General features: G+C 39.5%; 1 protein-coding gene across 13 annotated transcripts in view; it reads right to left on the bottom strand.

Moving 5' to 3' along the window:
- The window catches only part of ERC1 (ELKS/RAB6-interacting/CAST family member 1), a 283,730-nt gene that overhangs the window by 26,059 nt on the left and 239,766 nt on the right, over positions 1–17,905 (bottom strand). For 11 of the 13 annotated variants that reach the window (XM_048300324.1, XM_048300335.1, XM_048300327.1 and 8 more), the window contains one exon: positions 6,839–6,940. In XM_048300324.1, coding sequence (XP_048156281.1) covers positions 6,839–6,940 — 102 coding nt within the window. Of the gene's footprint in view, positions 1–5,184; positions 5,252–6,838; positions 6,941–17,905 lie in introns of all 13 variants that reach the window. The other 2 variants (XM_048300336.1, XM_048300337.1) reach the window with 1 other exon arrangement.

Raw genomic sequence — 17,905 nt, 5'->3', positions numbered from 1 at the left:
TGTTCTCCAAAAGAGGAAAAGGACCAGGAGCAGAAGCTGACTTTGTCTCAAGGACAGCACTCTTCTCTAACTCTCCTAAGGATTAATTAGTTACATCACCTTATTTGAGTGCATCACATTAGGGTTCTTACTAAAAGGTTGCCCATCTGGAAAAGTGGGAGTGAAGAACCCTGACTGTCACCAATATGACGAAACAAATCCAGCATCTCTCTCAGTCAGGACAAGTGATAATGTTTAAGCAATGGAAGATCATCTCACGTAGCTGCCTTCAAATTTTGCACAGGGTATGTCTCCAAGGCAAGCACAAGACACTTTCTCAATGCTTTTCCATACCTGGATGAAGAATTGTAATAATATCATTATTATATTACACAATTAATTTGTAGATTTTACAGAGGGGAAGAAATGACTATTCAGAAGACAAGAGATGACAGTAAAGGACAAGAAACAGTGGTCTAAAGAGCTTTGTTCAGCATGCTGGAAAAGGCAGCTCCTTGAAAATACAGGTTATTTTCCCTTTTCCTGGGAAGGAATAGGACCTTGGAAAAAAATAAGAAGTTGTAATAGAGTCAAGTACAAATCTAACATAATTTTGGGAACAATTTCAAAATGAGGTATTAGAATCACCATCATATCACTTTAACAAGACAATTTCCAAATATTGCACAGTAATAATATCTAGCACTTATACAGCACTTTTCCCAAGCAGAACTTGCACTTTCACAAAAACTTCAGCTCATTTTACAATTAAGAATTTGAGACAGGGAGAAAGAGAACAAGTGAGTGGTTGGAGACGATGCCAGGAAAGAATTTATCTTCTGAATCGTGGCCTAGTACTGTGTCCAGTAAATTATAATGTAATATGAGTCAGGCATGAAGGCCTGGTGGTTTTGGCCATTTAGCATGATCTAACAATTAAAAAGACCATATTGAAAATAAATCTAGTCAAAAGGCTTATGAGGTCACAGTGTAGTGAGTGACAATACTGAGAACCTCAAAGTGTGACAGTAGGACAAGCAGTTCTGTGCATGTTGCACACATAAAATGTGTCTCATGGAGACAAGATCACATTTACGAAGTGAACGAATGCCTGTGTAATTTAAACATGGAACTCACCACCAAAAAATCATTTACTTCGCTAAAAAAAGTCAGCATATTAATCCAAGCATCAAATAACATAGAAAAAAAATCGATGTTCTCCTCAAACTCCCCAAAGTATAGACACTTGTAGTGTTGTAGTGATCTCAATGAAAACTTCATGTGGTTTGTCTGCTGTGGCAAAGGTTAAATTAAGCCTTGAGATGTCCTGCTCACAAAGTCAGTATTCTTATCCCTTCCACCATCATAGTAGTTACAGCTCTTCAGACTGTTGCCTGTCCTTTATTTCGGTCACTTTCCCCTAAATCTGTTTGAATAGCCATGCATATGGCTGGGTGACTGGGTGTCCATTCACTGTGTATTTCCTTTCAGCTGTAAAATAAGAAATACCTCCTACACAACAAAAAGGAAATTGTGAATGCTCCTTCTGGGCATTCCTAGGGGTGACACACATTGCTCTACAGATACAAGCTGGAAACACATGGCTTACAACCCTGAGTGTTCAGTTGCTTTTTGCATACATCTATTACTATCAGTTTCTCTGTGAGGTTTAAATGTTTCTATCATTCTTACTGGAATTTGGTTTAATACCTTTGTCCTAATAAATGTAATACAGAATGTCATTCAAGTCTCATTACCCCTCTAAAAATCACAGATGGCTACTTAGAATGAGATTGGTTTTGGACACAATATACTCATTAAGTAGACATAAGAATATAAGTGGACTTGGGAATATTAGATGGTCTTGATTAAAAACTATATTTAAAAAATTCAAACTAATTTTATTAAACTTTCAAATTGATGACGTTCCCTCTATTACAGCTTTTAGATTTAGATTACTCTAATCTACAGAAAAACTCTTGGCAAAGGCAAATTACAATATTGAATTGACTGGTTTTCAGTTCTTAAAAATGAGCCAAATATTTCCCTGCAATGACTTAACCCCTCTTTCCACCACAGACATCACCTCTGAAATCTGAAGTGTTAAATTCTGCTAGTGTCTTCAGTGCTCAACTCCCAAAGCTTACTGCTTCTAAGTTAAAATCTGTCAGACTCGAGTATTAAGGAAAAATGTCACAAAGAAGACACTTTTTGTCTTACAATATTTTTACACCAATAGGAATTGCCAATATTTGATTCATCTACAAATATCCTCAATTTTTATGCACTCCATTTCCGTGCCAGCTCTTTGACCATTCCACTGTTGCTCTAATAATCATAATATTAATTTTCAGCTAATGAATGGATAAGTGGATGAAGCAGATTTCTGAACCACAGCCACAGTTTCTCCCATTTTAGGTAGCACAGCTGTGCTTCACAAGAAAACTGGATGAATTGAGCAGCTTGGGAAATTTCTGTACGGAAGCTTTGCTTCTCCTCCCCCCATGCTGCACACACCTGCACAGATTTACAAGAAGATACACCCACATACACACCTATCCTTTTGCATGTATTAGATCTCTTCAAGTGTAAATTCATATTATTTTTGATAAAAGTGAGTAATAACTAATTAAGCCATTGGCCAGATCACGTTAGCATTTGAGAAAGACCAAAGAGCATCCTCATGTGAAATCACACTGGAATACACTTGGAAGTAGAGGAGGATCGAGCTCCATCTGGGGAATAAAAGGTGTCATAAGAAATTCAGACAGCAAGGAAACGAGCCTAGTGAAAAATGCTAGGAAAGACTATTTCAGGATGAAGGATGGTATTTACGCTGAACTATAAACTCAAATGTAAACTACCATCCTCAGAAATTACAGGGAGGGTGCACATGTTTTTGTGCTCCATTTCAGGGGAGCTCTATCTGATAATGCTGTCATGTACACACCTGGCATAATTAAATACTAAATTCAGTCAGCTCCAGAATGCTGGAGGGGAAAAGCCTTAAGACCTAAACCATAAAAATAAAATAATGTAGTTAACTGTTGTACATAGCTTTTTGGTCTCCATTTAATCTTCAGTATTGACCAGAGGTGACTGCAGCCTGAAGGAACTTTAAAAAGCAAACTTATTGCCAAGTCCTGTGCTATTAGTTACTTTTTATCATTGTAATACATAAATTTAATTTAACACATGGAAGAGTTAGGGACTCTGTAACTTACATCATCTTAGCTTTTACAAAGAGACTAAGGACGTTTTTTTTAATGGACATGGAATATCACGGTAAAAACATGTACTCTGTTGGGAATAACTGGCTTGGGAAGCATCCATCACCTTTATACTTCCCCTGCTGATGTATGCATGACAATCTTGAGGCTGACAAGCTTCTCAGATGAGATGCATGTTAAGGCAAGGCTGCTGGCTGACTCATTATTTTGACTGGGATACTCTAAAACGCTTTCCTGAGGAAAGCGCCTCAAAGTCAAGAGATAAGCTGTATTTAATGTCAACCACCCATTAATTCAGTAAACTATGAGAAACCATGCTCTTAGCACAGTTGCATTCTTAAATGCATCAGCAGATGGGAGAGCAAAGAGGAAGATCTTTCTCTCAGTGTTTTCTACACAAACTCCATGTTTGCTCCAGAAGGAAAATCAGAATTATTCCTACCTTCATAGTGAGTGTCCTCTTCCTTTTCATCATTTACTTACCTGATCTTCCCTGTTTAATTTCTGTGCTTCAGCTGATCTTTATAAGCATTATCTCTAGAACTTTTAACAACACACACGAACGCACAACCATTGCAACAGCAGTGATTCAAAAAGAATGTGAAATCAACAGCGAGTGGAAATTAATGAAGCACTTTATCAATTTGTCCACTAAAGAGATTTTCTCAGTTCAAACCCCAAGGCATGAAATTCAAGTTAGACACTGCCACAGTTGGATTAAATTTTTCAGATGGTTGGCTTGAAAAGAGGGATTTGATCTGTACAGTCAGACAGACCATAATTCTGTAGCTAATTGAGCAAGTGCAAGAGATGAGAGCACCTTATTCTCTCATGAATGTTTTACAAATCTAATACAAAGCAATAATTTTCAGAAATGCAAGGGCCCAAGATTTCCACAGAAATTTTCAGAAGTTTTCTTTCAAATAACTGATATGAAAAAATCAAATTCTTAGAAAAAAGTGCACAGAAATTCACGTGAAATATTTTTTTCTTAAAAGGATAAGTGGAGAAAGAAAAAGTTCCATATAAACTTTTAAAATACTGTCATCAGTCCTTTAAAACTCTTCAAGTACTTCAACAAAGTGTATTCTGCTTTAAAACTGATACTCCAAGGTATAAATGAGTCTTGTGTACTGTAGTGTAATAATCAGTATTTGACTCCTGGCCAGTAAGAGGTTTCTTTGCTAAAGAACAGGCGTGAGGAGAAAGGCTCTGTCCTCTGTACTGTCTTCCCTTCTGGAAATAGGAGTTGTTGTGGGGACAATTTGACAGCAGAAAAGAAAAAATTGTGGACACGGACACAGAGAAAGAAAATGTATTTTAAATGAAAAACAGCTCCTAATTTCTCCCCCATTGTTTTGAAAGAATGAGGGAGATGGAAGGGAGAGCGGAAGGTTAAGGGGATATTCCTCTTTGCCTTCACATTTATAGACAATTCATACTCCTAGTCCATATCAAGAATCATGTATTGTGAGTTGATGAATATCTGTGACTAGTTAGGTCAGCGTGCATGGCAGCAATCTCGGCAGCAGATCTCAACATGCTTAAAACCTTCAGGAGGAACATTATCTTCAGGAGGAACATTATCTCCGAGCAAATTCTTTACAAACCAGAATTGAAAAAGCACACATAGGTTTGGCTCCGGCGCAAACTGCTTTGAAAAAGAATCCGACTGAAAACATTTCCTCCATGAAGTCAATGATAAATGATATGAAAGACATTTCCTGTTCTCTCGTACTTGCACAGAAACTCAATTACATGCCCTGGAAAGTTCTCCCCACAACATTGTGAAACAATGATAGGATGATTAGAAGAAGAAAATCACAAACTGCACATAAACACACGAGAGACACCCTCATGCAGAGACTATGGAAGCAAGGGGGGGGAGCACAGCCAGGGTTCACAAAGCACACGGAGCGAGGTGTGGGAGTGACTGTCGGGAACTTTTCTACTGGCAGGAGAGGTTGGTTCTCACCGTTCTGAACAAAATGGCTGAGCTAAGAGCATCTGACTGGTTATGCCCAAATACCCTCCTCCTCATCCTAGAGGTGCAGAGGTGGCAATGGGAGGAAAGCCCCAGAGCAGCATGGGAATGAAATAAAGAATTGGTTAGTATTTAAAGCACATCTGTAAGTACAAACAGTAGTACCAAGCGTTTCAATTCCTTATGCAATATTCTGAGCTACCTTGAGGTACAGCTTTCTTTGTTCCCTTGCAGGCTTTGTCAGCTTTCAAAATGCCCCTTTGCAAAGGGGAAGTGCAATCAGAGCCTCCTCCCACCCTCTCTCTTCCCTATTGCCCTTCCCTGTGAGGTCTTTGCAAGAATTTCCATAAATGTCTAAATTTTATTTCTTTTTTACATGTTATCTTTTCATTTCATCTTTGAATGCTACTCTGCATTCATTTGCAAGCATGTACTACAGTTACATGCCGGAAATAGCTTCAGATCTCTTCAGACTTCAGTGTAGAAACAACAGATATTCTAACATTTGCACCAAATTAAGATTAAGAAATCCATTTAATTTTCAGTATTAACAATTTCACTCTCCTGAAAAAGGTAACACCAACATCTTCCAAAAACACTGCAGAAAATTCAAGCCAGTCAATGTACAGTGGAGGAAGGTATTAAATCAAGATGCAAAGGGGAGTTGCCTTGAAAATGAGAATTTTTCTGTTCATTTCTTTGTATACATTCCTTCTTGTTTTCTGATGCAGACATGAAAGGAGATTTTTTAAGATCTACATTTGCAGGGTGAATATGTAATTGGCTTTTGACATTTTCCTCTTGTACCTTACTCATTATTTCTGTGTATCACTAGGTTGGCACTTAAAGGTCTAGAGTGAGATGCTTCCCTTCAGATCTCACCAATTTCTACATGAGTCAGAGGGCAAAGAGAAGCATTCCTTCACTCCATCGAGGCAGTGATTAACGATGGCTAATATTTTAATTAAACTGCAGTGGATGAGATTACAACATGGGATGTGCAATTATGTTGGCATTCTCTGTGCTACCCAAGGGATGGCTAATCTCTCTGATAGTTATCAAGCACACAGCTGTGCTTTGTAAATGCCACAGGAGGCTCCTCACTGCTTTGGAGATGGTAAATTGATTTTCCTTCAGTTCACGGCCCATTGAGTTTGTGAGGGAGCAGTCTGTGCTCATTTGGCACCGAGGCCAGGATTCCCTCATGGGAAATGAAGGGAACTGCTTGTTTGCAATCCATAGATCAGAAAGCTGATCCTGGAGCATGATTTCCTACTACTGAAGACAAGAAACAGTCCTGGACACTCCACACACTCAAGGAGTAAACCTGAGCTACTAAAATCTGAATATGTCATACAGGACTCGAATCTCACATTTCAGGAGAGTAATGTTTTTGTTCCTTTGCAATGTACCTCCTCCTTCCACCCACCCAACAACAGCTTGGTACCAGGAACCATTCATTCACATTTCAGGAGCCTTACACAAAGCCAACACAACAGCAACATCCAGTTCTGCTTCATAACTGCATTCTGGAATGCTGCTTTCGTTCTGAGGTACTGCAAGCGTGTCAGGGAAAAACTACGCATAAAATAATCAGCCCTCATAGTAAAAATGACTTTAAAAACAAAAAAGAGAGACACATTACCTGGTCAGGGGAGGGCTTGTGGTTGGTTTGGTTGGAATGGGATGAGGATTTGAGGTGGTCATCCTCATAGTTGTCAGCCATCAGCTTCATACGGTTCTGAGTCTATTCAAAAAAGACAAGAAAAAATAATCTCAGTCTACCTTCTAATGCTATCGTGGGGACTAAGGGAAACAGGGTATTTATACTTTTCTGCATATCCAAAATCCATGCACGAGAAAAAATAAGACACATGCCTGAAACATCAGTTGGTATTACCATAGAGAATTGGTAAAAACTGTGGAGACACATTCCAACCTGTTCCCTTTAAAGCTAAATTAGTTTTACAATTAAATGGATCATCTGACTTGTACCTACTAAAACTTGTGCTGCACAAGAAATGAATTTCTTCTTTTACATTCTTGGGATTAAGATTCAGACATCAACTTGGAGAATAATTCAATGAAAACATGAGTTAGGTGTCCCTAAGTCAATTAAAAAAACCCTAAAAACCCTCTCGGTAAGCAGTCAGTTTAAAAAAACCAAAAAGTAAACAAGCTGAAAACAGGTTATTACTTAAGAAGTCCATCCAGTTTCAATATGCAAATCAGTTTTCAATTGATATATCAAAGAACAGAAGAATTCTGAGACTGGTCAGAAAAATGTGAATTATACAAAAGCCATCCTTGAGGAAATGAAAAAGTTAATAAATAAATCTTGGGGAAGAAAAAGTGTCATAATGAAGGCTTATAAAATTTATATTTGAACATAGTCAAGTAAATAATTAGCAAAATACAAAAAAAGTCTCTTTGTTTTTCTTCAACTTAGGAAATTTCAAGTTCCAGAGGAGATACAATTTTTAAAAACACAGAATAAAAACGAAATTGTGTAAGCATAAATAGAATACGTGACTTTAGGAATACCATTCTAGGCAAGCAAGTGCAACAAACGTTCAAATATACTACCAGGCTGTGTCTGCAAGGAGAGGCTTAGTGAGATTAAGCCCTTTTAACATACTACCCTGCAATGAGGTCCCCCAGCACCTACAAACACACACAAATAAGGAAAGAAATGCACCTGGAAAAATGTCCCACCTCCCCAGCAGGGCTCACAGAGGCCATTCAGGCAGCAATGATACTCTGTGGGTAGCCAAGAGCTGGGTGAGGGTCTTGCAAAACCAAGTGCTGCCTCCCTTTGCATTATCTGGGTGCCAGTGTCATTGGGAACTCACACATGGAGAGGCCCCAAAAGTGACGGATGGCATTTCTCCGACTGTAGGTTACGGGTGGGACGGAGACGGATGGAGACGGGAGATCTCTATAGGCAGGTCTTGGGACACAGTCGGTTTATTGCAAAGGGCGTGGGTATTGGGGCACTGCTCAGAGCTGGTAGACTCAGCTCTGAGCAGGCCCAAGAGAGCAAGAGAGTAAGCGGGTGAGAGAGAGAGAGAGAGAGTGTAAGAGCAAGAGTGGAAGTAAGAGCAGGAGTGGAAGTAGTAGTAAGGAATGTCTGAAGTCCTGGTTACAATACAATAAATCATCTTCTGCACTGAATATTCTAATTGTCACTAACCAATCTAATACAAGATACAAATCCTATAGCATTTACATACAGCCTATAAGAGTTCTTATATTACCATAGAGTGTTACATCTTAACTTCTAAAAACTACTCTTTGGACCCCTTCTGCTGAGCGAGTAGGGTCTGCTCTGACCCTTGGACCTGTTTGCAAGCAGAGGGTATTGTTCCATCAAGAGGGGATTACCTTCAGTTGGCCATACCATTGTTTTCTAGTTGTTCAGTAACTAAGACCTGGTATTTCAAAAGTGGCTTTCATTTCGATGTTGCCTGTAGTTTTCATATTCCCAAAATCTTTTGTCAGGCAATCATATTTATAAGGCTTTCCTGTTTCATCTTCCCCAACATCCTCCCAGCTCAGAAGGCACAAAGAGCCCCACTTTGAGTTTTGTGAAATCCTTGTATTCTAAGGAAATCAAATAGCTAGCCTGACCTACGTCAGATACAATACAGAGCAAATTATCTACAGCTAGACACATGAAATCATCAGACATGCACTAAAACTAAACATCTTAAATGAAAGCTCAAAGCTCACTGTAGAAATGCCAGCTGTTGATTCAATCCCTTCATAACTCTATGGTTTCTCACTGAAAACTCTGAAGTTTAATGAGCATCTCGAGGCTAGAGAATGCAGATTCTACTTGTCTCTATTCAGACCATGAGAGAGAAGGTCCAGGATTTGAATCTGGATTTGATTTTATTTTGGATTAATTTAACAAAAGCTAATAGTAAATTGAGCTTAAGCAATAAGCAATTTAATCATGCAAAATTTTTATATTGTTTGCTCTGCTTTGTCGAACAAGTTCTGAATTCCAAGTCTGACTCATCATTCATAAATCACTACTTGAAACATGCCACATTAATCCTTAAACAACCAGTTTATTGCAACGGCACTTTCTTAATATTTATTATTTTATTATATTTAAGGTTGTCTCTTCAACAGTTTCTTCTTTGCAATGAGAACAATTGATTTTAAATGATTTCACATTTCCTTGGAAAAGTATTGTTTTGATAATAAATAATAAATTCTTACATGACTTTCAGTATGTGTGTGTGGAGAAAATCTATTGATACCCAGATGTTTAGCAGAATGCTAGCACAGCACATTAACTTTCCTGAGAGAAAACGTAGCTCTTCTCAGATAGAGGCAGCATGTTTTATGATATTACATGAAAAAAAAAAACCCAAACAAACTATGTTAGCTGGTACAGGTAGAGAAGAATAGAGGCATTACAGAGAAGCACAGACTGGGTCAGGCTGGAAGGGACCACAGTGGGTCATCAGGTCCAACCCCCTGCTAGAGCAGGAACACCCCAGAGCACACAGCACAGGATTGCATCCAGAGGGTTCCTGAATGTCTCCAGTGAGGGAGACTCCACACCCCCTCTGGACATTCTGTTCCAGTGCTTGGTCACCTGCACACGAAAGAAGTTCTTCCTCCTGTTCAGGTGGAACTTCCTGTGCATCAGTTTCTGCCCATTGCCCCTTGTCCTATTGCCTGGCACCACCGGGAAGAGCCTGGTCCATGCTCTGACACCCTTCCTGCAGACACTGGCATTGATAAGGTCCCCTCTCAGTTGTCTCTTCTTGATGCTGAACGGGCCCAGCTCCCTCAGCCTGTCCTTACAAGAGAGATGCTCCAGTCCCTTCAATATCTTTGTCACCCTCTGCTGGACCCACTCCAGGAGCTCTGTGTCTCTCTTGTCCTGAGGAGCCCAGAACTGAGTACAGCACTCCAGGTGTGGCCTCACCAGGGTTGAGGAGAAAGGCAGGATTGCCCCCATGACCTCTGGCAGTGCTCTTCCTAATGCACCCCAGGATACCATTGGCCTTCCTGGCTTCCAGGACACACTGCTGGCTCATGGACAGCTCATTGTCCACCAGGACCCCAAGGCTTTCTCCTCAGAGCTGCTTTCCAGCAGGTTGGCCCCACACCTTATCTCTGTCAAGACTGGCTACACCCCTGTCCCACTTCAAATCTAGTTTAAAGCCCTCTCAATGAGTCCTGCTGAGTCTCGAGCTAAGATCCCTTTTCCCTTCTGATACAGGTGGACCCCACTCGTTGCCAGCAAGCTCAGTGTTGTATAAACTGACCCATGATCAAAAACCACAAAATGCTGCTGTTTACACCAGTCTTGAAGCCAGGTGTTCATCTGCATGACTTTCTTGTTTCTTGCTCCATCATTCCCTGCAACTGGCAGCACAGAAGAAAACACAACTTGGGCTCCAGATCCCTTGACCAGTTTTGCCAAGGCTCTGAGGCCTCTCTTCATTGTCCTTATCCTTTTTGCTGGGACGTCATTGCTGCCCGCACAGAAATCTGTAAGTGGGTGACAATCAGGGGCTGCATCAGGTTGGGAGGTTTCTTGGTGATGTCCCTTATCCAGGCCTCTGGAAGACCACACACCTCCCTCTGGTTTGGGTCTGGTCAGAAAACAGCACAGCTTCCCTCAGAGAGAATTCTGAGTCAAACTGAAGAAGTTGTGTGCTTCTGTCACTTCAACTCAAGTAGAACAGCCTACTATTAATACTTGGCAGCAGGTATTGAGAAGTGGCTGATGGAATTGGGCTGGTTTAGCTTGAAAAGGAGGAGGCTTTCTTAAATTATAGGAAATAGAGGACATGAAGCCACGCTCTTCCTGGAGGGGATAGGACAAGAGATGACGGATGTAAAATGGAACACAGAAAATTCTGATTAGAGACCAGGAAAATTCTTTTCATAACGAGGTCCATCAAATGCCAGAACAGGCTGTGAAGAGACTGGGGGCTCTCCATCCTCGAAGATACTGGAAATGCAGCTGGACAAGCCTTGAGCAAGCTGCTCTAATTAGTGACGCTCTCAGCAGGTGGCTGGACACAGAGGTCCACTCTAACCTAAAATATGCTGCAATTCTTATTATTTGGAATTTTCATCAGATCATTTCAGAGTTTCAAAGCCAGACTTTTCAAAAGAAGAGGGACGTAAGTTCCAAAATCCCTCCTACTTGTCAAATATGGTTCAGTTGCTTAGCTCCATTACAGCCCTTTGAACACTTCAAACCAGAACAATCTCTGCAGTGTGCTGATGATGACAAGCCTACGGGACCCAGTTCACCTAGAAGGACATTTTCTATGTTCCCCCTTTAATTCAACCTGACCTCCCACTGCAGATGCTGTTAATTTAAGAGTGCATGTCTGTGACAAGTCTTGGCAAGATAATGTCAAAATCAGTATTGTGATTCCATTACAGGAACTAATTTATGCATGTATCACTGGAATTAGGCAAAAATCAAGAGATGGAAGAAAAGCAGTTTACTTCTTGATGGATACCACTAAGAATTATTTTCCAACATTTAAATTCCAAGCAGTGTTGCAAATAAAAGATATAATACAATATTTTTACAATTCTTTTTGTATCAAATATAGAAATAAAAAGCTTCTGCTTAGGACTGGACTACTAATGACAAACTTTTACTTGGAAATTTTAAAAATAACCGTAAGTACATGAACTGAGTTTCTCTCCTATTGCTCCACTACAGAAAAAAAAAAAGTCCAAAAGGATGGAAATTTCTAGAGCAAATGGCTGTTGTAACGATTTAAAAACAAACGGTTTACTTTTCTGTGGGGAACCACTCCAACATCCTGCAGTCCTGAGCTGGTTTGTCATGGTGCTATTATACAATCCTCTCCCACCTCATGAGGTTATGGCTCAGATCCTAGGGCAAACATTTCTACATCATTGTAAAAAGTATGAACAACAACGTGGTTTAACCACGGGGCCCTGTGAGAAAATAAATGAGCAGTGCAGACAAATCAGTTGTGTCAGGAGTGCTTTTGTCTAAAACCTCCAGAGCTGTAAGCAGAACTAGCAATGATAGGAGCTAGATGTCAGATTCAAATCTTGCTTATAAAAAAATACCATGTGCCCTTACAGGTACCTTCTTCATGCATGTGCAGAAAAAATGCTGGAGTGAAAAAAATCTGGGCAAAATTCCACAACCCAACAGGTTTCCTGATTTTTTTCCAGAAGGTACCTTCATTTCACTTTTTTTTTTGACAGATTCCATAAATTTCCTCCTGGCCCTCCAATTATACCTTCCCCAAAGCCCCCACAGCTTGTCAAAGCCTTTAACAATGCTCTTCTTTTCTTCCAATAGTCACCATGCAAAAGAACAGACCCAAACCCTTCAGACTGGTGTCAGTTCTCAAAATTACTCAAGAGCCACCATACACTCTCCAGCTCCTATCTGAAAGCCAGGAATGACTGTGGAGAACTTGCTGCTGCAGACCAGAGTCTATGAACTGCAGGTCTAAAGCATAACATCTGCAAGGGTACTGCATCTAAAAAACCCCAATTTCCCCATGTCATATATTAGACTATACTCTAGAAATATCAGATCTTGTCCACCCCTCCCTCTTTGCACCCCAGAATTTCTGCAATTATCCTTTTGCCTCTTTGATACACTTATTGTTAATGCCTTTTTTTTGCTTCTTGTCATTATTTAACTCTTTCTTCTTCCCTATCCCTTGCTACAGCAGGCAGTTATATTAAAAGAAAAGAGCACCAGCAGAAAACATGAGATAAACCTGTTTTAATCATGAATGTGAATGATCAGCATCAGAACTTCCTTTAAATGTGCTCTCTTTGTTTGTTTCATGGTCCTGCCATGATTTCACTGTATTTTCATTACCTTTTTTTTTCCTGGGTACCATATAGTTCACTTCTGCCTTTATTCTATAATCTCTAAATGTTCGGGTAAACAAAGAAATTACCAGTGTTAAACTGTTTCTAACATAACCAACACCTGAAAGCTTTCATTGCAAACTGCACATGTACACTATTTTACCTGCCAAAACTGGAGCCACAGTGAATTTTTAATGAATTACTAAGTTCCTCATTCATGGAGGTACTGCTTCAAAGCACTCTCTCACCTGCAGGTTCCTAAAAGTAAGTTATTTTATGTTCACTGATGTTCACTGCAGGCCACACTGGTAGCTTCCTTGTGCACCTTAACACTAAAGACCAAATTAATAGATATTATCACAGTTAAATTAATACATGAGAAAAACCAGAACTGAGGCTGATCCACAAAGTTTAAGGGAAAGTCAGAGACATATTCTGGAAAATAGCTGGTAAAGCCTAGAGAAGTGCTGCCCAGGTCTGACAAACTCTTTATTGTGGAATTCCACATATAAATTTGAAACCCACAGATTTAACTACAGACATTGTTTATAATATATTTTACAGAATGTTTTTATTTGAAAGCTTGCATGAAGTTGTATGTTCTAATGAGAGTACATACCTTTCTTAAGCATTTCTGCAGGACAACTAGTGTTCTGGTAACCATTACCCTGGCAAGTTTTTGAAACCAAGTTTTGTTCATGGGGATCACACATTTCTGTATCTCTAGAGAAGCTCTTTAATAAACAACAGATAGCAGCCCGTAAGCTGTGCATTCTCTCTATTAATCTAGTCTGCTTCATATGCTCATTGCAGTAATTTACCCAAAGAGTTTGCATCAAATCTGTTCCTCCACCATGAAACACAGCACAAACCACGACATCAGTGACTACCTTCTCATTTTTTGTAGAATATTTGCGTGGGGTAACTTTGGTTTTGCTAAGCAGTCTAAACAAGCTTTATTAATCCTTTAATGTAGAGTTTAAAAAACCCCACATGAAGTAAATGTTAATACAATGACTGTACTTGTGACAAATGACTACGTGGTGGAGGCAGTGTGTCAGTGCATTGAAGGAGTTATCCCATTTCAATCTGAGTTGAACGTTTCACTGGAAGCACATGCAAAAGTAACAGTTTAGAAATATTTTTACCACTAATAACATAGAAATATAATGGATAAACTCAGGTGATTTTTCTTTCTAAGTGTGGGCCGAATTCAGTAGCTCTGAAAATTATGTACTTGTGAAGACTTTCAGATAGTTCTTTTCTACTTGTTAGAAATCTGCAGTGAGCCATAATCCCTGTTAATGCCCAAGCAGCTCCCTGCTGGAATCTGGCTGTCAGAAACACAGAAAGAATAATCCCTGTTATCAGAATAGCATGCTCTACATAACTACCTCAAGTACATCTATACCTACCTTGAACATACACCTACCTTGAATCCATACCAACCTTGAGCATTAGGATTCTGAAAGATTGTTTAAGTATTTTACTCTATGCCCCCTTCCCACTCATAACATTTAATGAAATGGGAGACATTTTTCAAAATTGTAAAGAGACAGTTGCCATCTTTGTTTGTAAGGTTTAAAAGACACCTCGTTAGTTAGGTTTGGCTTTCCTTTTCGCTATGGTTAGGATTAGCAACTGAGATTTCTCTGTTAGCAGCAAACAGCACAAATTTCAACTGCACAGATATGAAACCCATTCTTGTTACTACGTTTCTGTACATGCTGGAGCCTGTGTTTTTGTGAGCCCAACAAAGAGCAGCTGCTGGGGTTTGTCAAAGCCTGCAGGATTCAACACAGTTCTACCTGAGATGCTGCCTTCTGCACTGGCTGCTGGCACTGTTCCAACAACATTACATTGTAAGTGAAAGACTTTGTCAGCCCAGCTAATTTCCGTGTTTAAAGATGTCATTTTTCTGTTCATCTCCCCACACATGATAATTACTGAGAAGCTTCATCCTGAAGAATTCATACTCAAAAAGCCTCTGAACTAAACTAAGGAAGGCAGATCATCCTGATATGGCATGCTCTGTGAGATTTGACATATGTAGACATATGTGGACGGGATTAAAAAATAAACTTGGAACTGAAATTTTCCCTGCACAGGAATTATCCCTTGGAACTTAGCTCCTTAGGGGATGAACTAACTAACTGTGGAATTACCCAGTGACAAAATGTATTGAAATCTATAGCTGTGATTCCTGTATAAAAAAAACCAGTGACACACAAAAAACTCGAAATCAGATCTGAATTTGGGATTCCTTTTTGTGTTATACCATACAATCATTATAGCATATGTTCCTTTAGCTCTCTTTTACTCTCTTTAGAGATACCTCAAGATGTGTTTAAGATCAGTGGTAACAGAACTGCCTTTCTCAATTACTTGTTTCACAAGAGCTGGAACCTGCCCAGTCACAGGTTTGAAAGGAAGCTAAAAATAAAAAAAATCTCCTCTCATGGTTAACTACTCAAGAGCAAGCCAAGTATGTTATTTCCTTGGCATCTTTCCACTGCATGTAAGGTTCTTAGGCAGAAATATCATTAAGGTGTGTCTTCCTGTATCTCAAAGATGTCTGAGCAAGTGCTGGAGTCTGAGGACATTTACCACCATACAGTAAAACTAATTTATAGAGAATGGGTGGCCTGTGTGTCAAGAAACTCCATTCAGGCAGGATCAGCAGGACAAATGGGAACCCATAACATCCTCAAAGCATCCTGGATCCCTCACACAACAGAAAACCCAAGAAATTATTTACTGACATTGATCTGCAGAGAGAACAGCAAACAAAATGAGCTGCTGTTTTAATTCTTAAGGTAAAGTAAGAGAACTGGTTCTATTCACATTCCAGTTTTGAGCAGATAAAACCTGTATACTCTAAGTTTAAAATAAGCAGGAATTTTTTGGGTTATGAGCCTGCCCTATGGTGCAGTTGGTTAGGGCAAGTCTGATCTTGATTTCATGCTATGGAAGAGAAAGGTCTTGCTGCAGAAGAGAATATAAGATCAATATCTTTTGCTGCCACATGCCCTTAAAACAGAAAGGACTAATTTATTTAAATTAGCTGAACAACTGCTTTTTTGCTAAATTATGCTCCTACACCCACTCTCGGAGTGTTGTCCCATCTTCAATACTTCTTTAATCAGTAAAGAAGTGATTTCTTTTGCAGACAGCATGGCTACCCTTGAAGAGCACGTGAGTCCACTTTATTACCCCTTCTATATTGACTAATGAAATCTGCATGCTTTGGATTTGTATTCTCCATCTTCTAAGCATGGCCTTCAACCCTATAATAATCTCTTTCTGCAGCCTGCCTCCCCCATGGTGTCTCCAGGCAAGAGTCAGCTGGGACCAGTGTGAAAGTATGTATGTTCTGAATGGCCAGCCATATGTGTATGCTACAGCCAAACAAAATATATCACAGCTCAATTCTCCTTGCCTTTCCCTGTGTGGGAGCTCTACTTTGGGCTCTTTTCGCCTCTACCCAGCTGTGGATGTTAATTAACTTCCTATAAATTACAAAATCTTTGAGACTTCTTTTCCTGTGTCAAATTTGCTTGAAAATGGTCAATAAATTGAAAAATTACTGGGTAGGAACTACAGCTCAGCTAAGCAGATGGATGGCACTGTCATTTAAACTCTTCTTTGGAGCCTAAACTAACACATTTTGTTGGAATTGTAAGAGTTTGGATGTAGACTCTCAATATATCCTTGCACTAAATGCTGCACAGAAGTGGAATTTTCTGGTACATGCCTTTCTTTAAGATTCTGGGAGGCTGACCTGCTACAAATTCTCAAGTGATCAGCAGCAAGCAAGCCTCTCATGATTAGTTCATGTGTCTGCTGAATGTTTAATATATACAGCTTATTGTGTCTTTAATCTGCTTTGATACTTACCACAAAAGACAACTCATTTTAAGAAAAAAGTGAAATGCTACTTCAGTAACAATGCAAAAGGACATACCCGTCTTTGTCATGGTCCTCATTAATAAAACCATTGAAAACTTCTGATTGTACTTTGCCCCTTGCTCATTTTCCCCCTCTCCCTGTGTATTTGTGGGTCCAAACTAAAAATTTAACCTTACATTTTATAGAACAACAGAAAAGCAAAGACAAAAGAGCAGCAAGAAAAACAAGTCGAAATAAACTCTTCCTAAAAACTTTGATAGGTTGGTGACACGTGTTTTACAAAGGAAAATGTCAAAAGTATCTCAGGTTATGCTAAGGTTGGAAATACACATCAACATTTTATTGATCTTGTGATTTAAACTTGTGCAATTTAAGCATCAACACTAAGCACTCCAGAGAAGGTTAATCTTACAAAATCTATGAAAAATCTGAAGGCAAACCCCCTAAATGACCTACATGTTATATCCTATCGAACAGGCAAATATTTCTCTCAAATACAGAACAAAGTTTGCTTGACATCGTTGACGAAACTCCTGTTTTGTTATGACTCTTCGCCTGAAATTTCTCCTTCCCTTTTCACTTCTGCGTTACTCCACACCCTGCTCATCTTACCCTCAACTACCTTACTCTGTCCCCCTTTCCTTTGCTGTCCTATTTGCTTCTCCTTTCCAAAATAAATCCACTTGCATATGCTCAACTTCACACAGCTGCCTGTCTAACACAACCACTTCAGTCACTCTGCTTTTGTCTCTAGTCTTTCTCCTGGTCTGAAACAAGAAAGTTTCTCAGTCCAGTGGCATCTATGAACTGGCAAAACCTCGTATAGGAATTTACGTACAAGATGCATCCTACTGCGAAATCTTAAAAGCTAGCCATGATCTCCTGGCTCAACAAAATCATTTGTAGGCCATCTGCTCATGTGTATCTACACACACCTTTCCTA

Source organism: Corvus hawaiiensis, chromosome 4, assembly GCF_020740725.1.
Source record: "Corvus hawaiiensis isolate bCorHaw1 chromosome 4, bCorHaw1.pri.cur, whole genome shotgun sequence".
Lineage (NCBI taxonomy): Eukaryota > Metazoa > Chordata > Aves > Passeriformes > Corvidae > Corvus > Corvus hawaiiensis.
This window is presented reverse-complemented; position numbering and strand designations above follow the sequence as displayed.